General features: G+C 33.9%; 1 protein-coding gene and 1 pseudogene across 1 annotated transcript in view; both read left to right on the top strand.

The window, feature by feature from the left end:
- AHI1 (Abelson helper integration site 1) overlaps positions 1-25,608 on the top strand; it is a 164,623-nt gene that overhangs the window by 72,105 nt on the left and 66,910 nt on the right. The window contains exon 21 of the mRNA XM_037520436.2: positions 2,128-2,245. Coding sequence (XP_037376333.1) covers positions 2,128-2,245 — 118 coding nt within the window. The remainder of the gene's footprint in view (positions 1-2,127; positions 2,246-25,608) is intronic.
- LOC119253661 (U2 spliceosomal RNA) lies at positions 1,942-2,122 on the top strand (annotated as a pseudogene).

Genomic DNA, 25,608 nt, shown 5'->3' with positions numbered 1-25,608 from the left:
TGTGTCAAGGCAGAGTAAAATTGTAAAAATGCTTAGGAAGAATGTATAATTGTAGGTTATAGTTCCATTTTTTGAAACAACTGTATTTAAAAAGAATGACAAGCTTTTCTGTTTGATCAAATATATTTAAGTATGCTTTTCTAGTGAATCTGGTACTCTCTTTTGTTTTAGTGCAAGTAAATTTCTGAATAGGAAGACTTTGGGAAGTTGTGTGTGTGTGTATGTGTGTGTGTGTACACCTGTTCTTTTGTACCAGATTTCAAAACATATTCTTTGACATGTAATACAAAAACTTTCAAGAACACAGAAGTAAAACTGAAAAATGATGCCAAAAAGAGAAGTGGATTAAATAGTTAAGTGACAAATATATCACTTTGTATCTAGTACTTCCATTTAGAACCATAGTGCTCTGAAAAATTTACTATATCATATATTCCTAATTACCCTTCCTTCTAGTGAGGCTAATAGTAGCGAGCATTTATGTAGCACTTCGTTTCCCTTTGCCAACATACAGTATTTAATCATTTTCTTATTTACTATGTTGCTTTGTACTTTATGGTTAGCATATCTAGCACTGCAGACTATTAGTTCATAATTATTGCCCAGGACATTCCCATGAATCATATATATACTGATTTCCTTGTTACTATAAATAGTATATTAGTATAAATAGTCAACATGAATTTTGATGACTATTCAGCAATGGCTCCTGATAGAGTTTTTTATACTGGAGATAATATTTTTAGCACTGATGTGGTGTCCAACCACTTTGAAAAATACCTTTGTTTTTGTATGAAATGATGTCATAATAGTTAGCTGATAATATTGGTGTATATTATCTTATGGTATTGATTTTTTCACCAAGTGTATAAAATCTCTTTGCGTCTAAAAGAAGTAAAACTTTAAGCTAATATGCCACTCACTACTACTGTTTGGAAGAAGAGATGCATTTATAAGCATTATGTAAATGATGATTCAGATAAAGGGTATGTAACTAATACTATTTTTTACAGAACATCAAAAAGGAAATTTTAAAATTCTAATACAGTAGAAATATTGTGTGTGGTTTCAATTTTTTTTTTTTTAAGAGAGAAGAAAGCTCTCTTTCACATATTGGTATTTATATGCCATAAAAACAATCATTTAGCATTTTGTTAATTCATGTATTACATTTTTTGCTATAAATTAGAAATTCAAACTGTTTCAGGTTTTCCAAAATTAGATGACATTTATTGTGTATTTTGAAATGATAAAATATAAAAATGTACAGAATAATTTGTTAATAAAGAGCAACAGACTAGACTATTACTGAAATTAATTCCAAGTTGCAATGAACCATTCAAAACTGCTTTGTGAACTGTTGTTTCCCTTTAATAACTGTAGTTGTACTATTGCACTAGTTACACATTTAATTTCTGTAGGATCTTTTTACTTAGAGAACTGTAGTAGGCTTTTGTGTTACAGAACATTTTATTTACTAGGAGAAATTTTATTTGTTCATTATTTGAGTGATGGTCTTAGACATTGTCTTAAAAGAAAGGTTTGTTCATGCACTGGAAACTACTTCACTTGCCAAGTTAGGTTACAGCTGTGCTATCTATGTCACCATGATATATATAAACATGAACATTACAGGTGTTCTGTGCAGTTTCTGGAAAGGAAGTACCTGTTATTTCACAAAAGGCTAGAGAAATGTAAAACATTTTAAATCTTTCTTAATTGAATACAATCAAGAAGTCACTTATTTTTGGCATTTCTTTGCATATCTTTTAAGACCACTCTGTTTTAAGTTATTAGCAATGTCAAATCCATGATAAACAAATTTGTTTTAGTAAGGCATTTTTACTTTCATTAGTTATGCTTTCATTTCCATTGCATTCCTTCCTTGATGAAAACTATTTTTTTTTTTTTTTTTTTTTTTTTTTTCAGAATTTAAAACCTATCGCTTCTTGGCCTTTTGGCTAAGATCAAGTGTAGAATTTACAACCTACCTACATACAAATTCATTTCCGTTCCTTTATTCTGCCATGTGTCCTTGTTTGCATGAGAGCAAATATTTCTCATCATTTTTGCATCAGTAACCCAGGAAATTACACTTTAGTTTCTGATTTGCCTTTCCTATTACAGGTCAACAAAAATCTCTTGCTTACTTCAACATCAGTCTCTTCACAACAGACTAAGTTAAAACAGTCAAACATGCTGGACGCTCATCAGATTCTACGTCATTTTGGTTTCACTGAGACTGGTGAGCCCTTTCTTACTTTGGCTATTCTTTTAAATGTTCAGATGTTCTTTTTTTCTTAATGAATGTAATTTATTTCAGAAATATAGCTCACACCATTTATAATTGTCACTTTTTACACTTGATTTATATCCATTTTTTTCCTTTAAAATCAAAAGTTACTTAGAATTGGTTACTTCAATAGTAGGTACTCTCAACCTTATTTTATTGAAATAATTTTCAGCAGCAGAATAATTAAAAAATAACAAAATATGCATAATGTTAAATCTGCTTTAATTTCCCTTTTAGATACAGGAGCCATAGATTATGAGTAATCCATTTCATTAAATCATTTCAAGGAAAATGTACTTTAGCAGAAGTGGTATACAACTTGTCAATCATACCATGTTTCTTCAAAGTTGGCAAGTTAATAAAATATACAAAGAAGTTCATTACAAAAACCCACGTGAATTGCTGAATTGAACTACATTGCAAATTTTTAGACGAATGCTTTAAATTCTCAAATAAGAATTTCAAAGGATATCAAAGAGAAAGTAACTAGGTGAGAAATATGGATTTTTGGTCTTGAAAGATGACAATTTCTGTCCATTAGTGATGAGTAAGACAACTGAAATAACAATTATCTTAGACAAAGAGACTAGTAATAATAATAATAAGAAGGAACTTGAGCTCTAAAAGATCAATATAATTTACTTAGAAATTGGGGGGACAGTATTACTTGCCTACTTGGAAAGTATTTAGATTTTACACATGCAAGTCATTTTAATGTTGCTGCATGATAATATTGGTTTCTGTTACATATTACAATGGATAATGCTTGGATTAGTCTAAGAACTCTTGTGTTTAGTTCTGACTGTGTTTTATTATTCTTATTATGTGCACATTTAAGAATCTTCATTACAAACTTAAATGTTTTATATAGAAAACATTTTTATATATATCTTATATATAGTTGAAATTCAGTCATATAGTGTGTATAAAAATACTTTGTAAGCATAAGGTACTATGTGAGTACAGCGTGCGTATAACCATGAGTATATGTTTGCTAGCTTTGAAAATACTTGGAGTTCTAATTGCAAGTCATTATGACAGTTTTCTCAAGCCTTGGAAACTTTGTTTTTAGAGTTTCAATTATCTGCCTTAAGTTGGAGCAATAGTGGTCATTCTTAAGAGGATGCACCATGTGCTACACTTTCAGACTCTTAGTGTCTGTACCATAGCTAGATATTTGGCATAGTATTTTCTACGCCATTAGACTCTTATTTTCTAGACTTTAACTAAATACTTTGTTTACTTTAATGCCCTGTCATTTAGTGGGAGGGCGAAAGGATGGTATTTTCCTATCTTTTTCTCTGCAGAGGTCTAAAATTCTTCTGGGAATGAATCTTTCATTCTATACTTGGGGATTATAGGCATAAAATGTAAATGTCCACTTGAATTAATAGTATATTAATTGAAAAATAATTCAAGTGGTATCTTCAATTTGTTAACTTACCAAGTGTAAATAATAGATATAAAAGTGTTTCCTGTAAAGGGGAAGAGCACAGAGAATAGATTGGAAGGCTTTTGAAATGAGAAGGATTACCACTGAGACAAAGCTTAAAGATAAAAAATAAAGGGAAAACTGGATATGATAAAGGCATGCTTTTAAACCTCATAATTATACAGAAGATTGATTGGATCCTTTCATCTTTAGTTTTCTGTAGCCATATAGGCATTGACTTGGGGGTATTTGTATCATGTATATCCCTCCACGAGTGAACTATTACAAGTGTCATTATTAAGCTGTAAGATACATGGTAACCCTACTTCACTTGATTTTGTTTTAGATATTAATATGCCTGACTTCATTTTAAGGCATATGCTTCCTATAAAATTTATTGAGTTAGCACTTATATAATTATAAAATTATAAAATGAGGATGTGTAGTCCATTGAACTTTACCTAATTAGTTCATTTTTTTACATTAAGCCAATCTTTGTGTGTGTGTGGGGGGAATCTTCATTAGGAAGCGTGAACTAGTTTCTGTACTTGGTTTCACTTTTAAATGACTATGTAATCTTCTGCAATTTATTTAGACAACAATTTTCTTATCCCTATAGTAAATGAGAGGCCTGGATTTGTGTCTCACTGCAAAACTGGAGCCACCAGAGTGGGTGGGGAGGGCACGAAGCAGGAGGGTTCACAATGAACTGGTGGAGGATTATTGGTGCTGTGGTGGTGGGCCTGGTGTGTTAACATACATCCGAAGAGGTATGACCCTGTGCCCCTAAATCATATGTAGTATTGTAAACCAACATTACTACAATGAAAAACCATACAATTTTAAAAATTCTGTAATTCTATTACTATTCAAACTGTTTTGGGGCCTCCCCAGTGGCGCAGTGGGTTGAGCACATCGCTGTGAAGCTGTCCACAGCCTCTGTGGTGCGGGTTCAATTCCTGGCCGTCCGGGGAGATGCCTACATGACAGGGCAGACCTCTACTGCCTCCCCCGCTGCTCCCCTCAGCAGTGTCTTCAGTCTGTCTGCCTATTCTGATCCCCACTCTGTCTCTGGGGAATTCTCCTACCCTCCTGCAACACTGGCCTGTACCCCAGTTCTTGTATAAGTAAATAAATCTTTAAAAAAGTAATAAGTAAAATTATTTAAAAAATATTCAAAGTGTTAAAAAGGGATAGTTAAGTGTTCTTTACTATATATATATGATCTGTTAAAATCTGAAATATAATGAAGATAGGATGTTTAAAAATTAAAATCTCACTGAAAATCTGTCTAAATATTCAAGTCTTATCTGTAGATGCTTGACTGGGTATAGGATTAAAGAAACTAACAGAGGCCCATTAGCCCTTGTTCTAAGAGGCATAAGGTCAGCAATTGATTTGATATATAGAAGTGAATTTATATGTTGGAGAGCTGGACTCTAGATGGATTTATGGTCTTCTATAACTTCTGCTGCCCTTATTCAGGGTGAGTAATGGAAATGACTAGAAAAATAATTATTTCTTTCTTCTTTGGTTTCTGCTCCTCAGTTTCTAGAATATACCTTTATTCATTTTAAATAGTTTTTAATGACAACTTTGTCTAAAACCCTCTCCAGAGGGTTTAAATATTACAGTCTTTGCCCTTAAGTAGTTTGTAGTCTGGAGAAAAAAGTGAGCATGCAACTATTATATCAATACGGTGAATTCTAAAGGATCACTGGGAAATGAGAGTGGGGTAGGGCAGCTAAGAGAGTTCTCAAACTTCACATGCCCAAATAGAACTCTTGCTCCAAACCTTTTCCTTCCACCTTTACCTTTCAATCTACAAACCGGTTCTTTCCAAACCCAGTATTCCCTATAACTCTACCAGCTGTTTAAGTGAACCTGGAAACTATTCCTGATTCCTTCTCACTCTTCCAATTCCCTGCTTCCACCCTTGTCTTTTAACATGCTAAAAGGTTAGGTCAGGTTATTTTCTTGCTAAAAACTCTTAAGTGGCTCTCTGACACAATTGGAATGAGCCCCAGAGTCCTTATCCTCTCTTACAAAACCTTCTTTGACCTTGCCTCTGTCTTCATCATTGGTCTCATTATCAGGTTTGAATTCAAGAGGGCACCCTAAGTCAAGTAGCAGGTAAGAGCTTGATGTGAACAGGGAGTGGTCTGAATCGTAGTTTATTTAGAGGAGATGGTGAGATAGATATATTTAAAATAAACTGAATCTGCAAAGGTAGACTGGGGTCACAAGTTGTGCCATACTAAGTAATTCACATTTGATTCTCTAAGTAAAAATAGAGCTAATGAAAGCTATGAGTACAGAAATGATAGGATAAATTCTGTTTTAAAAAATATAGCTGGTGTCTGTGTGAGGAATGGGTTAGAGAGGGGAAAAAGCTGACTACAGCTCTTAATGAGTTACTTATTTTAAAAATTGCTTATTAAGCTTTTAATCTAAGGTCATAATTACAAAATGATAAATTAGCTAATTTTGCTAAAATTAAAACTATAAATATTCCCTGAGTGCTTTATATAAATGCAATTTTTTATCAGTTATACCTTAATAAAATTTGGACATATAATTTTAACAACTTAGGTTAAATTATAGTTATATCCAATAAATACCTCACCATGTAGTGATCATGTTACACTTATGTCAAAACTGTTTCCAAACTTTTTTAGTACAATGACGGAAATCTATAAAACAATAACCGCATCTGGGTTTGTATAAAGATATACAATATGGGGCCTCCCCAGTGGCTCAGCGGTTGAGCGCTGGGTTCCACAAAGCTGCCCGCAGCCTCTGCAGCGCCAGTTCCATCCCCGGCCGCTGGGCGAGGGTCCCACATGGCGCACAGATCTCTCCTGCCGCCCACTGCTCCCCTCAGCAGTGTATTTCATCAGTCTGACTGTTCTGTTCCCTGCTCTGGCTGTAGTGAATTCTCTCGCCCTCCCGTGCTTCTGACTGTACCCAGTGCTTTATAAATAAATAAATAAATAAATAAATAAATAAATAAATAAATAAATAAATAAATCTTTTTTTAAAAAAAGGAAGAAAAAAAGATATACAACATGCTTTCATTATTTCCTTATTTGATCCTTAACAAAACTCCCTGAGAAGTGGGATAAACATTAAAAGCACAGGAAGTGAAATCTGTTCAGAGATTCTAGGACCTCAAATAATTGTTCTTCAGTCCCTTTACAGCACAGGAAGGAAACAGAGGGGCTGACTTGTTGGAGTTCACTTTTAGTGGCAGTTGTGTGGGAAACAAGATCTCACTCCCAGACCAGTGCTTCTCGTCCTCACCTCCCCAACTGTCTGGTCTAGAGCAGGGCTTAAGCTCAGGAGGAGCAATGAACTGCCAGGCCAAGACCATCAAGGAGGCGGAGCCTCCTTCATTCCCAACCCATTGTCTTCCTACTCTGCCAACTGGTGCTTGGGTCTTTGGGTGCTGTCTTTGGTTACTTGCTTTAGAGACCTGAGATGTATTGCAGAGTAAAAGCCTACATGGTATTGCCTGTTTGGAACAGAAGTTGCTAAAACTAAGGTGTCAAGTAGGTATTTTCTGAATTTTAATGAACTTATGTTTCTCTTTGAATATAATTCTGTGTTTCCAAGTACTAGTTGTTTAGTCAAATGAAGAGTTTCTCTAAGCAGAAATTTTGCTCTGAGACAGTATGCCTGACCCCCCCAAATTCCATTTAACCAACTTAAGAGTCTTTATTATAGAATTAAATGGTAAGAGAGAATTATTCATTTGTAATTGAAACCAATCATTATGGGGGGGGGTTAAGATTGAATAGGCACTTATTCTATTGACAGTGGGGTAATTGTATTTCTTTGCATATAATTGTATTCAATTTACATCTGAAGACAAATTTCATTTTTATTTACTGTGCCGTTTCACTATTGCACTAAATTAAGTTTAAATTATATTAAATAGATGCATCAAGTCATGCAAAATGAAATTAATCATTATAGTAATATGATTTTATTAACCTTTATATGTTTTAAAATTGTAGACTTAGGGTTTGTTGGGAGAGGGGGAGTATGCCAGATTTTAAAAATAATCAATAGCTTCTGTCTTCATTTTTTTTTGAACTATTAGACCATATAAACATAAATTTAGAAAATCTAAATAAGGAATTAGGAAAAAGACTCATTATAATAAAGTAAAAATCAAAATCAGCAAGCATCTATAAACCAGAGACACACAACAGGGCGGGAGGAGGGAGTAGGAGCAAAACAAGGGGGCTGGGAAATGTATGGGGACTATAACCAAGATGAAAATGCATATATTGTGCAAAAAATGAAAAACGATGTAAAAAGTATATAAAATAAAAAATAAACATAAATTAAACTTGATAGACAACCATTTAGTTAAATTTTCCCCATATCCTAAACAGCCAGTGTATTTTGCTTAAACAAAATCATAACATTATTCAAATGACTTCAGTACTGTTTGTCATATCTATTAAGTAACAAGTTAATTTTTGTGCTCTGCATGTTGAATATTTTAAGTACTTTTCCCTTTATTTTGCCTATGTTAGACAAGTGTGCACTCATTCCCTTCGTCAGTTCTTAAACTTATGAGCTATTTTTCTAATCATTTAATTTTTTGTCTTCCAAAATTACAGTATTTCTTAAAGTTTTGAACTTTTTGTAGAGAAATGCAAAACATTTGAATAACATGACCAATATAAAATGAATATTGGGTCATCATTTCAGCAGAGATTCCACGATAACTTTCTATAACCCATTGTAAAAGGTAGATTACATCTAAGCAGGAAACAAGATGGGTCTTGTATTTCAAAAGAAGAAAAGGAAAACATTTTGGCAAAAATTAAGGATTAGCATGACCTTCAATAAACACAGGTGATGGTAAAAGGGGGTTTCCTTTTTAAGGAAGGTAAAATGAGCTTCAAAGAAGTTTCAGGCATCCCATCAGAATTGGCAGAGTTTTAGGTAATATTACTTACTGAACTTTATTAATTAAAAAAGAAGTTTTATTGAATTTCTGATTCCAAATCTCCACAATGCCAGGCCTTTAGTTGAGTGGTGGATGATTGAAAAAAATTTACTATCACAATAAATATAATCTACGAATTAACTGATTTTACTAATGAATATATGTAAATGTGTTCTATGGTGCTAAAAAGACTTTAAAAAGTCTCTTTTATGAGTTAATGTTGTTTTTAAAAGCAAAAATTGTTTTCCAAGACAGTCACTTTTCTGACCAGCAATGTGTGTTGGTCAAAGCAGCACTACACATTGGTTCAGAAGCTAGAAATGTCAGACCTGAGCCCTAATTCTACCACTTCCCTGTAACTGTAGGAAGCTGACTTTTTCTTTGTCGATCTAATGTTTCTCTTTTCTATTTTATATGGATTTCCTATGTCATAGAATTGTGAGAGTCAAAAAAATATATTTTTAAAAGATTTATTGATTTATGCATAGATGAACTGGGGTGTAGGCCAGAGGTGTGGGGAGTGAAAGAATTCACCAGAGACAGAGTGGGAAGCAGAACAAGTTGATCTATTGAAATATACTGTTAAAGGGAGCAGCAGGCGAGACAGAAAAGGTCTGCTGTGTCATATGTGAGTTAGCTTCTTGGCCTGGGATCAAACTCATGCCATAGGGATGATAGCATGATAGTGCTGAAACTTAACCCCTAAACCCCCAGGGAGACCCAGGAAAATATTTTTAATACTTTGAAATCCATAAGCTATTTTGAGAATAAACATCAGATTTTATGAAAGAGACTTGATTTTTTTTTTAAGTTTAGAATTATGAAATTTGCATTGTGGCCAAAGAAATGGAGAAAATATTTTAAAACATGATCTACAAAATGTGTTAAATAATGATTATTTTAAAAAGGAGGTGTCACAGAGCAAATACAGAAAATAGAATTTTGAAAAACATGCCAAAAGAGACATAAGATGAAGTTAATTTTAAGAATAACAAACATCTCAAGCTTACATAGTCTACTGGAACTCACTTAACTTTTGAAAGTTTGGCTATCTATGTAAGTGGCAGTTAACGTAAAAATCTTAGAGTTGGGACTCTGCATATTTGGATTTTTCTGAACAGTAGGCAAAAGATATTGTTTCATATGGAATATTTTTCTTAAACGTGTTACTATTTATTTTTCCCTTCCACAAAGACTGAGTTTTCATTTATTAGATTTTTTTGTTGTTGTCATTCATGATTGGAGTCTCTAGAATTAATGTTTGGTGCATTAAAAGTATATGATGTCATTTCATAACCAATATCAGTATTCTACATAATTCTCTAGTGTTCTGAGTTAAGCCACTACTTGTAACACAAGCCCCTGTATTTCCTAAATAATAAATGTCATTTGAGTTAGTAAAGTGTTTCTAACCATGTGGATTACTTAAGGTATCTGTAGGTCTATCACTTTCTAATGTTAAAATCATTTTGTCAACTCTGGTAAATATTAATATACTTAATAAATGGTTCTTAATGCACAGACTATGTATTTTATATTAATGTCACCTTGGAGATATTAAATTTCTCTTATTACCCTCTGTGGTGAGAATATGAATGCAAACTTTTCTCATTTAAATATGCTGATTTGACTGAACTTAAATAAGCCCATTATTTCCTAGCGATTTATTTTGTAAGAAGCTATTTTATATGACATTATGTGCCATGTATAGTGCCAGCCATATAATCTTGAACCTTTTTACCCCATTTGTTGAAAATAAAAATTAAGCTTTTCTTGTTCAGTCAGCTCTCTCTCTCTCCTCTCGCTCTCTGTATTAAGAATCTACTAAATTTACAGTATACTGTAGCATCAAGCCAGATTTTAAGTGAAGTGCTGTTATTTAACAGTCAATGAAAAATAGAAAGCAACTGAAACCATAAACTCTAAAAAATTGAGATCTTACTGATTTAATAAATTTTAAATGTACGTAATTCAATCCTAACATAGCCAAAATGCTTGCCAAATAATTGAATCTGCATTTTATGGTTTTTACCCTTTAATAACAATTTTTCCCATTAATAACAATTCTTAATTTGTCTTTTTTATGTATTGAAGGTTTAAAGAGGTTATTTGTATATATCAACTTTTTTAAAAAAAGATCAAATGTAAAATTTTTTAGTTCAGGTGAAGTCAAACAGCTCTTGTAGTATATGTGTCTCTGAAATATGAAATCTAATCTCGGACAAGATACTCAATCTCAAACTAGTATAATAAGATATGTAAGCTAACCACTTTTGTCATTTATGTAACAGAAAAGTCATCATTGCTGTGAGTGAGCATGTGTTTTTAGAAGGAAGCTTCTGTTTTTCTCTTTTGTCTCATTTCTGATGGCGATGGTCATTCTTTCATATGGAAACTATGGACTCATCTGACTATTCTTTTTCTACCTAGTTGGTAACTGAGTCCTCTCATATCTTCATTCTGAATTTCTCTTAATTCTCCAATCATTCTTTTTTTTTTATAGAGGCATGTTTTATTTCTTTCTTTATTTTATTTGTTTGTTTGTGGGTACAGTCAGAAGCGTGGGAGGGTGAGAGAATTCACCAGAGCCAGAACGGGGAGCAGAGCAGGCAGAAGGACCTAAGTACACTGCTGAGGGGAGCAGCGGGCGGCAGGAGAGGTCTGCGCGCCATGTGGGACCCTCCTCTGGTGGCCGGGGAGCATCCGGGGATCGAACCGGTGCCGCAGAGGCCGCGGGCAGCTTCGCAACCCAGCGCTCAACTGCTGTGCCACCGGGGAGGCCCTCTCCAATCATTCTTTATGGTGTCTTTTCTTGTGGTTTTTTCTTTTTCTCTTCCTTTTTTCTAGTATCATCGTTTTGTGACTGTCAGTGCATCTTACTGAATCTCTCTGTGTAGAAGTTCTCTTCCCTGATTGGATGTTGCTTCCAGTATGGCTTAGTATTTTTTTTAAATCACTTTATAAAATCCATGCTGATTGATCTTTCTATTTGGTGATCCTTGGTATCTGTCATTTTTTGAAAATGAAGGACTGGGTGTAAATATGGTATTCCTCTTCTGTTGTATAACTATATCTATAATCTTGCTATTTTTGTTTGCCTTTTGAGAACTTTGTATATATGACTAAGACATAGTAATGGCAGCTTTTATTTAAAATTAACAGGCAAAATAAATGAGTCCACCCATTAGGCTGACAGATTAAATGCCAGAATGAGAATAAGTGGGATAACAGTATCTACTCTGAAGACTTCACTCTTCCCAAGTGGTTTGCTTAATATTATTTTTAAAGACAATTCCACCTTCTTTCACAGATCCATGTTTAATGCTTACAGCATGCACATTATGTGGGATGGGATCTGCAGTCTGTTTGGCTTAAGTGTTTTACGCGTAAACCTTCAGTGATTTCTTCAAAGTTTGTTTTATTTTAATTTTGCTCCTTAACCAAATATGCTGATTCCTTGTGCACACATCTTCCAAGTTACATGGTCAGGTGGATCTTATATCTATTGCAAGCCACCATAATGTTTTCAGACAAATGTTTCTGATTATTTTTCCTCTTCTCTAAATTTATTGACTCTTCTAATCTGTTTTTTATTCCCAAGCTCATCAATGACCTTCACATTACTAATTCCAGCGGTCAGTTCTTTGTGCTTATCTTATTTGACTTATCAACAGTGTTGGACACATTTGATCACTCCTTAAACATTGGTTTCTGAAACACCACGTACTTGGTTTTACTCTTTTCTCATTACTCACTATTTTTCATTCTCCTTTGCTGATTCTTCCTCTTTTCTACCACCTTTTATTAGATTGTTCCACTGCAATCTGTTCTTCTTTAATTTCCTATATATGTTCGCTTCTTTGGTAGTACATGACTTTTAGTAAAACCCCTATGTCAGTCATTCTCAAATTGTTCCTCTTTAACCCAGACCTCTTTTCAGAAACCTAGACACTCAGAGTTCAGTATGGTAGGCTTCTAGTCTCATGTGGCAGTTATATACCTGACATGTGGCTAGTATGACTTAGGAACTAAGGTTTTTATTTTATTTCATTTTAATTTAAATGTGAATAGCCACATGTGGTCAGTAGCGGTCACACTGGATAGTTCACACCTATAAAATCTACTTCTATGTTAGTCTTCATGGTTTAACACCAAGCAAATCAAGTGTTAAAATACAGAGTGTTGAATACCAATGTTTAAAATTGAATGCAAGTAATGCCTTTAATATTAAAATTCCCCTAAATGTAATGTTGAAGATTTTATGGTATTTCATCATGATTATGCAGATGTTAATAACAATATTGGTTAACTTAAATAGGGATTCTAGAAGTTTCATATTTTTCTTATTTAAATAAATACAAACATAATATTTGGAAACACTTAGCCAAAAGGTCAAAGACACATGATTTACATTCAAAGTCTGTTAGATTGTGACCTTAAGCAAGTTATTTCATCTTAGTAACTTGTCCTTTAAAATAGAGGATAAGAAACTGTTTATTGCAAGTGAAAGTTTTTAAATACCAACCTATGCTTGACTTGCAATGCAATGAGAGTTATAAATAACATCTTTATGACTGTATCAGAACTATTTTAATCACTGAACTTTCTTATTTTTATTTCATTTAACTTCCCACAATTTTAAATTATAGAAAGAGAAATCACTGTGTTTTTAGAATTAAACTTAATGAATGTCTTATATTAAAATCCTTATTACTGTAGTACATGTTTTTTTTTCAAAACACAACTTTTAGGCATGCTGATTAAAATGTTTCAATGACAAAAGTAGTATTTAGTTAATTTTAAAGTAGGAATATTTGAAGATTACAACTCTTTGTCAGAACATAATTTTTATCATGTTAAAAGAAGTAAATGTTTTGTAACTTGTTGCAGTGACTAGAGTAGTGTGAAACTGTCAGTAATCAGCTTGCCCAAAGGTGAGGATTAAATAAAGAATTATAATAGCTTTATATGGCTGCAACAGACTAGGTAATATGTCAGGTTATAAAATGGCTAAATTATTTTGACCCTGCATAACTTTATTGTTTGTTTCCATAGTTTGAGAATAAGACTACATTTAGGGGCCTCCCCGGTGGCGCAGCGGTAGAGCGCTGGGTTGCGAAGCTGCCCGCGGCCTCTGCAGTGCCGGTTCGATCCCCGGCTGCTCCCCGGCCACCGGAGGAGGGTCCCACATGGCGCGCAGACCTCTCCTGCCGCCCGCTGCTCCCCTCAGCAGTGTACTTCGGTCCTTCTGCCTGCTCTGCTCCCCGCTCTGGCTCTGGTGAATTCTCTCACCCTCCCGCACTTCTGACTGTACCCAGTGCATGTATAAACAAAACAAACAAACAAGCAAACAAACAAATAAAGAAAAACATGCCTCTAAAAAAAAAAAAAAAAAAAAAAAAAACTCAAAAAAAAAAAAAAGAATATATAAGACTACATTTAGTAATATGTTTATATTAATCATAAGACAGGTTTTAAATATAAGAAATATAAAACATTTTATTTTACCTCCTTTGAAATTCATAATTGTTCAGTTTTTAAGACAATTAGGTATTCAAAATTTTATAGGGACTATTTTCAAATATGTAGATTTTAAATAGGTATTTATAACTTTTTCTAATAATAAAAATGTATGGGCTTTTAAAAAATGAGTATTACATAAATTTGAAGCCATTATTTTATTAAAAGATATTATTTATTCCCAATATTACGAATAGTAAATACATGTTCATATCAAAATGTTGACCACATAATCTGATAAAGTAGTTTAATTCATGTTTAAAAGGTCATATTTTATTCCATATTATCTTATATACTTATTATTTCCCTTTATATGCATGCACATTAACATTTTCACATATTTCATTCACATCATTGTCCTTTCACTCTCAACATTCTATTATTCTGTGAGCAGTGATGAATTTTTAAAGCTAGCACTCATTTTTTTATTCATTAATTTTGCTTTGGGTTCGGTATTACTTAGAACCAGGGAAACAACTTCTCATTTCCTGTTGGACAGAGAGAAAAAAATGAAAATATCATAAAAATAAAAAAATTGTTATCTCTGTGTCCTATGTAAATGTTGTAAATTCCCATGTCCCAGAATGCCATTTTTGTTTAAGTTAAGTATCTGACAAGCACTACTTTTGTTTTAAAACATTTTGGTGTCTACTAACAGCACTGGAAATTTAGAGGAAGACCCCAGAAATTCATAGGGAAGAGGGCTATCTAAAATAAATTCTCATTTACTTTATACTTTTCTAATAAGACAGTTCTAAGGTTTGCCTTGGCGCATACTTTTGCATTTTGTGGTTTAGTCAGTTTGGTCTGTATAGTGAACAGTCTATGATATCATAGAATTTACTGGCAGTGTTTTCTGGAAATGAACGTCCATTACTTATTGAAACTGTTAACTAACAATGGAAATTAGGGTTGGGAACCAGACCTTCTGGTAATGTCAGAGAAGTCAAGATGTTGATTTGTATTTTCCAGAATTTTAAATGTGTGTTTTCAGGAAGCTTTTTCCTTGAATGAAAAGTGAATGAAAATGTGAAGAATCACTCTCTGTGTTGTTCTTAGTCAGCAACTTGTCTTTAAGTCTGAGAGCAAAGTTGATGACAAATACAGAAACTAAGAAATGACTGAATCGAGTGACTGGTCATTTTTAAAAAATTATTTAAAAGATTTCTGCGTTATTTTTATGATTGGCTCTTGTAAAACAAATTCTCACCTTCCTGTATTTTCAATAGCATACCAGTGTAACAATAGATGAAAATACTTCTTCCATCACTAAATTCTTTCTCATTGTAATGTTGGGTTTTTGTTGTTCTTTTTCATTCTAAAAGATGTTTAATTCTTACACATGCAGGTACTAAGTGTAGGATTCATTCATGCATTCAGTAAGTACCAAATGAGTACTTACTTTATTTCAGGCACTGTTATAGATGTTATGAATGTATTGGTGAACACAACAAGTAAAATTCCATGGCCTTGTTGATCTTACTTTGTAGTAGAGAGTGAAAGACAATAAGCAAATAAAAATACAATAAATAACAAGCAAGGCAGTGAAGAAGGATAGCATGAACTGGAAAGTGGCTTAGGTTGTATTTTAAATAGGGTGGTGAAGAAGGCTTCACAAAGAATCTCTAGGAGAATTTTGAAGGAGAAAGCAAGCAAGCTGTTTTGTTTGAGAAAACAGCATAACCAAGATCCTGAGTCAGAAATGTGCTTGGTGTGCACTTTGAGTGGCAGAGGTCAGTGCAGCTAGAAGGGAGGAAATAGGAAGACAGTAAGGTCTGGGGAGTAGTAAGGAGCCCGATTATACAGAAACTGGTATAAATGAAATGCTGCAAAACATTGCCCCACCCACAGCATGGGCATTATATACTAGACATATATTTTTAAAAAGTGAGGTGGGTAAGATTATACAGTTTGCTATTGCTATACTAAGAAAAATGGACAAAGTATATTGGAGAAGCGTATATGACGTATGGCAAATAATTCCTCATAGAGAAGGCAGTATTTACACTGATTGTTATGAGAAGACTAATAATTATATGTGAATATGTTAAATCATTACTTAGACCTTCAGAATGGTAGTGGTAAGGGATAGAGAAGTAGAATTTGAGGGTAATAGAGATTCTAATTTTGGTGAATGAGTGGATGACAGTATATTAATATATAGGGAAATAAGGAAATACTGAGTTTAAGAAGCCTGAAAGACATCTGAAACAAGCTACCTAATAGTTTCCTCATTCATTTAAGCCTTATTTATTAAATATCCTACTGTGAGTCAAATCTTCTGCTAAGAGATTTATGCTAAGAACAGTCTGCATACCTTGAAATTCAGTGTTGGATCATAAATTATAGGTTAAGGAATGAATAACCTAAGTGTAGTCTTTGAACCTATAGGAGTTAATGAGATAAGTTGAAAGATGCTATTGAATGAAGATAGACCAATTGATCAGGAACCTTTGAGATGACTATGAGATTGAGGGCTTAGATATTTACTACCCAAAGAGACAATAAAGAAAAAATTGAGTACATAGGCAAATACAAGAGTTTTGATCAATGGATTGATGGATGGAGTTATAAACATGTAGGTATTTGTATGTGTACATTTGTCTGTATACATATATAAATGTGTGTGTGTTTTAATAAAAATATTTTAAGGTATTATACACATGTATTGTCACCTCAGGTTTTATGAGGCAAGACATTAAGTTTTATAAAGCAGAACTCCTTGTTAGAATATCAGACCTTTATCATATAAATATTTAATTATAACACTATTTTTTTCCTCTAGAGCTTTAGTTTTATATGCATTTAAAACCTATTGAAAAAGTATGACAGAATATTTTAAACATCAAAGTCAAAATAAACATTCTGATACAGATATGGTATATCTATCTTGATTGTGATCAGTAGGCCAGGTACACTTTGAAATATTTCTCCTGTATTAATTAACTAGTTTAATCCTCTGATCAACCTTTGAGATACATATTATTTCTCCTGTACTGAATGAGGAAATGGAGGCATAGAGTGGATAAATAACTTGCCCAAGGTCACATATTTAATAATTGCCAGAGCCAATCTTACAGTATATATAAAGAGACTCCAGAGTCAGGCTTTATTATACTAATAATTTGTCCTTGGAAATGCATTTTTTTCTAATTGTAGAGGTACTAAAATTTATTTTACTATAGAGAATTAGAAATAACTCATACCTCTGTTTTGGGACAGTGCCCAGAAAATTGTTTTTTCAGTGAAAAGTAGATTTATTGAATGGAATTATCAATATATAAAATACAAATACATATTGTAACTATTCATCTGTGCATTATTTTTGGAGCTTTCTCTCATTTTCAGAAAGGTGTCCTAATTATTCAGAGTTGGGAGAGGAGAGTTTTTGCTGCTATTGTAGTTGGCTGTTTGTTTTTAAATTGCCTACTATAAAGCCATTAAAAGTCTATTAAGGACAAATCTGACTGTAGAATTTAGGCTACCCCAGGGAGTGGAGGGAATGGGGCCCAAACGGTGATGGGAGTCCAGTGGATTATAGTAGAGAACTGTGGGTACCTGGATGGTGGGTGTGGTGTTAGTAACATACATCTGGAAAAAGGTATCAAACTTATTCCTCCCAATCATAAGCAGTGTTGTAAACCATTGTTACCTCAGTAAAACATAATACCAAAAGTCTGTTAAGGCCTATAAATCCTTTCCCCAATTTCATTTTGATTTTTTTTTTAAAACCACATAAAAGTTGGGGAAAAAAAACTAAATTCACATTTGCTTCTTTCCTATTTAACCATTATACCATTATCACATCTAGGAAAGTTGACAATGATTCTACAATATCATCTAATAAATAGTTCGCATTCACATTTTCCCTAATTGTATCTAATATTTCTTAAGCAACCTTTTGTTTGTTTGCTGTTTTATAACAGCAAAACTTTTCCGTTTGTAATTGCTGAGTAATCTGTGGGATGACACTTTGAGACCACGTGAAAATTCCTGTTCCCCAACAGCCTTACTCAGTACTTTCAGATCTATTGATCATCATTAGCTAAATCGACTATTAAAATAGTGAAGGAGTGCGAAGGGGTTAGTTTCTAATGTTGCTTCTATATTTATTGGCTGGTATTCAGTCAAGAAGAATGTTTTCTTCTTTCTTTGCCAGTTTCTTTGAGTATAATGGGTTTCTTTTAATTCAGTTTTTTATACTTCTTTACTATTTTCCTTGTGTGGCTCAAATTGTCCCTTAATTTGGCCAAAGAAATCCCTTTAGTGCCTACTCTTGTATCTTTTGATAGGAACCAATTAACCTTTGAATACTTCCTTGCTTTTGATGTCCTAGTTTCACCTTGTACTTCCCCTGCCCCCAAACTGGAATTGGGCTTTTTCCCAGGCGCCTGATACTATTCAGTGAATAGTGAACTTTGAGACTAAAATCTGGTACTAAGAACACTCACTGCTGTTGGTATCTGTGCTTCTAGGATCATTCAGTGGACATAACTAGAAATCAGTTTTTTAAAATCAATGAATTAGTGTTTGCATTATTCAGGTAAAAGCCCAGGAGTGGAATTCATATAGGATTTATAATTTTTATTTTTTGAGAAATTGCCATACTACTTTTTGAGAAATTTCCATAATGATTGTACTAATTTATAATCCCCTCCAACACTTGTTTTTTCTCTTGGATAATAGTCATTCTTTCAGGTGTGAGATAATATTTCATTGATTTGATTTGCATTTGTCTAAAAATAGGAGATAATGGACATCTTTTCATGTGTCTATTGGCCATCTGTGTATCTTCTATGGACAAGTGTCTGTTCATATCATCTGCCCATTTTTAATTTTTTTTATTGTTGAGTTTTATGAGGTCTTTGTATGTTTTGGATATTATACCCTTTTTGGACATAGCATGTACAAGTATCTCTTCCTGTTCAGTAGGATGTCTTTTTCTTTTAATGCGTTTCTTTTTCTATACAGAAGCTTTTTAGTTTGATGTCCTATTTATTTTTATCTATGTTTCTCTTGCTATTCGAGTCAGTTCCCAAACATATCCCTAAGTCTGACATCAAATTGTCTATGTCCTATTTTTTTCTATGTATTTTCATGGTTTCAGGTCTTATATCCATGTCTTTAATACCAAATTGATTTATGTGTATAGTGTTAGATAGTGTTCTAATTTTGTTGTTTTGCATGTGACTGTCCAGTTTTCCTAATGCCATTTTTAAAAGAGACTTCTTTCTCTGCTGGAAGTTCTTAAATATTTGAACTTTGTTGTAAATTAGTTGTCATTATGTGTGTGGCTTTATTTCCAGTGACCCGTGTGTTTGTTTTGTTCCAATACCAAATTATGTTAATTACTTTGTGGTATAGTTTGAAGTCAGGGAGTGTGATTCCTCTATATTTGTTCTTTTGTTTTCTCAGGAATATTTTTATTAGTCAGAGTCTTATAAATTCAAGTAAATTTCGTGATTTTTATCCCAATGAAGGATTCCATTGGGATTTTTGGTATGGATCCTGTTGGCCATCAACAAATGGATAAAGATTTGATGTATATAAACAGTAGAAAACCATACAGTTATGAGATGAAATCCTGCTGTTGGCAACAACATGGACAGACCTAGAGGGTGTTATGGTTAGTCAGATAAGCCAGACAAAGATACTGCGTGAATTCACTTATAGGTGGTATATAAGAAAATAAAACAAACAAAAAACAAATGGATTAAATAGAACTAAAATAAACCTTTGGACAATAATACCAATTTGTGGTCACCAAAATAAAAGGGGGAAGCGGGTAAATGGTAACAGTAGTATGATGGACAGAATTGGACATTTGGTGGTAAACTTAATGTAGAATATACACATATTGAGTCTCAGTTATGCACATCTGAAATTTATATGATGTTGTAATGCAGTGTTAGTTCACTAATTAAATAATATTTTGATCACTCGCATACACAGTTGAAACTTCATGGTAGTATATGAATCAGGTGAGTATAGCATAGATTCCAACTCACTGAGCGAATATTTGAATCAACTCTTGAGGACCTTCTGTATTTCAAGCATTTGGGTGAAGCCAGAGGGATATAAAGATGAATAAAATCAAGGCCCAACCACAGGGGCTACACTAACATATAAATGGGTCTGTAGGGTTTGTGACTTGGATACAAGGGTTTCTGTCATTGTACTACTGCTGATTCTCTATGTGAACTTGGGAGGTTACCTATCCTCCAATTTACTTTCTGAGAAGTGTTCCCTTCTTATTATGGAGTTATCTTTGTTGTTCATTATCTTAAATTTCTAACAGTTGTTGATTTTTGTTTTTGTTTTTATTTAAGAGATTCATTAACTCTTCCATTATCAGCAGCTGCACTATGAATTAGATGTTTATGTGGTGGTCTTCAGATTACTGAAACTCCTTATATGAGTTAGTTTTCTTTGTATACTCATGATTTATGGTCCCAGATATACTAACAGAAGTCTGAGCTGCAGGGAAAAAAAACAAAAAACAAAACTGCCTAACCAATAGTCCTCAATTTAGGCACATGAGTAGCTTCTCTCCTCAAATCTCATCAATACTAAGTTACAGTGTTAAGTCAACAGTTTACAATGACTGCACCTCCAGGTGTCCGTTTAGGTTTCTTGTGGTGCGGAGAATATTCAAGGCTACTGATTTCACTACAAACATTAAACTGACAGAGATAGGCAGATCTGAGATTTTATAGCTTTTGCTTCCTGAGAGTGCTCAGTGAACTCTTTAAAACCCATTTTCTGCTTACATATTTGGAAGAGACCTAGAATATGAAGTATATAGTAGCTTTAGCAAAGATAAAAATTATTGAAATAAATATAAGATGAGCTGCAAAGTTAGACAAATAATAGTTGTTATTTGACAGATAATAAAATTAGACAAATAATAAAATTTCCTGGAGAAGAATAGGAAGATTCTGTGGATTAAAGAGTTTATCAAGTCCCCAGAAAGATTAATTAGAACAAAGACACACTTAGACATATCCTGATGAAATTCCTGATTGCTTGGATAATGGGAAAAAATTCAAAGGCCTCTACAGAAGAGGAACAGGTTATTTATGATAGAAGAAGAGTTTTAGACTTCTCATCTAAAACTCTAGAAGCTGTCTGATAGTGTAATAACATATTCAGACAACAAAAGTAAAGGGTTTCTTATCCATAATCCGTTATTTAAAGTTTCATATTTCTGTCAGCAAAGGAGAGCATATTTTGATATATAAGAATTTTGAGAGCCAAATGAATTAAAACAGAAACCTCAAGCTATAAGGGAAAACCTTAGATTTTTCTCTTAGGAATAGAGGAAACATTAAGTTTTTTTTTATTAAAGTATTTTTTTTGTTTATAAATTCTTACTTAATACTTCACAGATTCCTTTGTATTTTCATCCATTTAAACTTAAATATATAAAGTGCCCAATGAGATATGACCAGGAGAGAAGAGTAACAGTTCAAATCTGAATGCAGTCTATTGGCAAAATTCCCTCTTTCAGGGAAGGTTGGTCTTTTTCTTAAGGCCACACTCCAATTTATGAGGAGCAATTTGATTTATTCACTGTCTGCTGATATAAGTGTTAATCCCATACCATAAAAATACCTTTACAGATACCTGTAATGTTTGACCAGATATCTGGCACTGGGACTTAGTTAAGTTGACACACTAAAAATAACCACTACAGTAAGCTACTAATTATGAGCTTTCACATATCTTTATACCTTAATATAAGTGAAATAAGATACAAATACAGATTTTTTAAATCAAATCTACTTAGAAACTTATAATTGGGATATTGTTCCTTAAATTTATTCCTTTGTGCACTCAAAGCTTGAAAAACTTGTATACGTACAAATATCTATGTATTACAAATGATGTTTCAATTTGCAATCTAAATTTAAAACTAAGATTGGGGCCTCCCCGGTGGCGCAGCGATTGAGCACTGGGTTGCGAAGCTGCCCGCGGCCTCTGCGGCGCTGGTTCGATCCCCGGCTGCTCCTCGGCCACCGGAGGAGGGTCCCACATGGCGCGCAGACCTCTCCTGCCGCCCGCTGCTCCCCTCAGCAGTGTACTTCGGTCCTTCTGCCTGCTCTGCTCCCCGCTCTGGCTCTGGTGAATTCTCTCACCCTCCTGCGCTTCTGACTGTACCCAGTGCATGTGTAGACAAAACAAACAAACAAACCAGCAAAACAAATAAATAAAGCATGCCTCTATAAAAAAAAAAAATAAAACTAAGATTGTATCTTTTTATAATCCATTAAAGAAAATTCTAGTTTTGAACACTCTTATCCCCAAATTGAAATTGCAAAATATGTATCTTTTTCTTTGTAATTTGATGAACAGAGGATATAAATTTTATTTTCATAATTTTGAAGTTACTTTCTAATGGGATAAGAATTTTAAAATTAGGGCCTCCCCGGTGGCGCAGCGGTTGAGCGCTGGGTTGCGAAGCTGCCCGCAGCCTCTGCAGCAGTTCGATCCCCGGCTGCTCCCAGGCCGCCGGAGGAGGGTCCTGCATGGCGCGCAGACCTCTCCTGCCGCCCACTGCTCCCCTCAGCAGTGTACTTCGGTCCTTCTGCCTGCTCTGCTCCCCGCTCTGGCTCTGGTGAATTCTCTCACCCTCCCACGCTTCTGACTGTACCCAGTGCTTGTATAATAAATAAATAAAATAAATCTTAAAAAAAAAAAAAAGAATTTTAAAATTAGTAATCAGCCTAAGCCATTTTTATAGTGATCACATTGCATTAGTGAGATGTTGCTAATTCTTAAACCCATTGTATCACCCCTCTCACTCAAAAGCCAGTGTGTCTTGCCTGACTGTTCTCAATGGTTGCTACTAGAGAGTTTATAGGGGTGGAGTCTGAGGAGGTAAGGATTTCACCATTTGTTCTGTATGCTTCAGTATTATTAAGATCTTACAATAAGAATGGGCATTGTTTGACTATTTTCCAATATGGATTAACTGGATTTAAATTTTTTTTTATTTTGATACAATAACTGGGGTACAGGCCAGAGACACGGGAGAGTGAGAGGATTCACCAGAGACAGAGCAGGGAGCAGAACAGGCAGATGGACTGAAAGCACTGCTGAGGGGAGTGCACTGGTGAGGGAGACAGGAGAGGTCTGCCACGCCATGTGGGAATCTCCCTGGCCAGTCGGGAATCGAACCTGTGCTGCTGAGGCTGCAGACAGCTTCACAGCATGGCACTCAACCCTCTGTGCCACCGGGGAGGCCCCTAGATTTTAAAATATTTTTAAAGTCAAGCCCGGTATTAGTTTATGATGGGAAATCTGTCTTTCCATCAAAATAACCTTTAAACCTTTGTGATTACAATTCAGACAAATCTGTTAAATTGCACTTAGCATTTCTTCAAAAAAAAGACAACTGTTTTACTAGACACTTAAGATTGGAAATCATAATTTATCCTTTATAACTTTTTTTTTATCACTGCCAAATAGCCACTCAGTAGATATCAGTTTGAATGAAGGTAGTATAGTATATTACACTTCATTGGCTAAAAATAGAGATTCAGAGATCCCCCCCCCGCCTTTTTTCTTTTTTTTTTAAATTGTATTTTTTTTGTTGAGGTAACTTTGGTATACAACACCATCTATGATTTAGAGGCATAGGCTTTCACCTCTTCTGATGTATGTTGCCACACCAAAACCACCACCAAGGCATGCAAAGTCCACTATAGACCATTGGGCTTCCTCTGCATCTTGCTCCTCACCTTCGACCTTGGTGGCCTCAATTCTACATCAGATTTCTAGTATGTTTTGGTTTGTCCATTCCTTTTTTTTTTGTTTCTCTATATTCCATATGTTGGTGAAATCATCTGGTATTTGTCTTTCTTCTTCTGACTTATTTCACTTAGCATCGTCCCTTCCAGTTCATCCATGTTATGGAAAATGGCAAAATTTCTTTTTTTATTGTTGGGTAGTATTACATTCTGTGTGTGTGTGTGTGTGTATGTGTGTGTATATTCACACATACATACACATCTCATCATCTTATTTCACTCATATGTCATTGGACACTTAGGTTGGTTTCATAATTTGTTGTAAATAGTGCTACAGTGGACATAGCAGTGCATCTGTCCCTTCAAATTAATGTTGTTTTTATTTTTTTTTTTTTTTGTATTCTACATACAGATACCAAGGAGTGAAATTGCCCGATCATGTGGTAGATCTATTTTTACTATTTTGACCGCTCCCCCTACTGTTTTCCACAGGAGCTAAACCAAGCAACACCCCCGCCAACAGTATAGAAGGGTTCCTTTTTACCCACACTTTCATCAACACTTATTGTTTTTGGTCTTTTTGATATGGGCAATTCTCACTAGTGTGAGGTGGTATCTCACTGGTTTTGATTTGTATGGCTTTGATGAGAAGTGATGATGAGCATTTTTTCATGTGCCCATTGGCCATCTGTATGTCTTCTTTGGAGAAGCATCTATTTAGCTTTTCTGCCCATTTTTTGACTGGATTGTTTCTTTTTGTTGAGTTGTATGAGTTCTTTGTAAAGCTTAGATATTCCCTTGTCAGATGTTTGATGTTCAAATATATTTTCTCCCATTTGGTTAGTGTCTTTGTTTTCATGATAGTTTCTTTCACTGTGCAGCTTTGTAGTTTGATATTGTCCCATATGTTTATTGCTTTTTTTTCCTTGCCATTGTAGTTGAGTTCCCAAAGATAACCATGGAACAGTGTCATAAATATTTTGCCTATGTTTTCTCCTACATATTGATATTTTATGATTGCAGGTTTTATGCCCAAGTCTTCGATCTATTTTGATTTTTTTTTTTTTTGCCTATAGTGTGAGATAGTGGTCTAATTTAATCCTTTTGTTTATGGCTGTCCAATTTTTCCAACACTGTTTTTTCAAGAGATTTTCCTTTCTCCATTTTATACTTGTGACTCCTTTGTGATAGGTTAACTATTCACATAGTGTGAGTTTATTACTGGGTTCTCAATTCTATTACATTGGTTTGTATGTCTGTTTTTATGCCAAAAAATAGTGTTTTGATTACTATAGCTTAGTAGTATAGTTTGAAGTCTGGGTGTGTGATACCTCCTTTTTTGTTGTTAGGATTGCTTTGACTATTTGGGCTTTTTGTGATGCCATATAAGTTACAGTCGTATTTGCTCTATTTCTTTGAAGAATTCCATTGAGTCTTTGTTAGGGATTTCATATGTATATTGAATTTACAGTCTGTAAGTTTACATATTGTAATACATATATTTCATAATGACTATATCCATTTGGGTAAGAAGACCATTTTAATAATGTTGATTATTCTAGTTCATGAGCAGGAAATATTTTTCTATGAATATTTCTCCTTGTTTTCTGTTCCTTTCAATAGTATCTTCCAGTTTTTATTGTAT

This window comes from Talpa occidentalis, unplaced genomic scaffold (assembly GCF_014898055.3).
Source record: "Talpa occidentalis isolate TD23 unplaced genomic scaffold, MPIMG_talOcc4v2.1 talOcc4.2, whole genome shotgun sequence".
NCBI lineage: Eukaryota > Metazoa > Chordata > Mammalia > Eulipotyphla > Talpidae > Talpa > Talpa occidentalis.
Note: the sequence above shows the minus strand (reverse complement) of the source record. Positions and strands in the feature narration are given on the sequence as shown.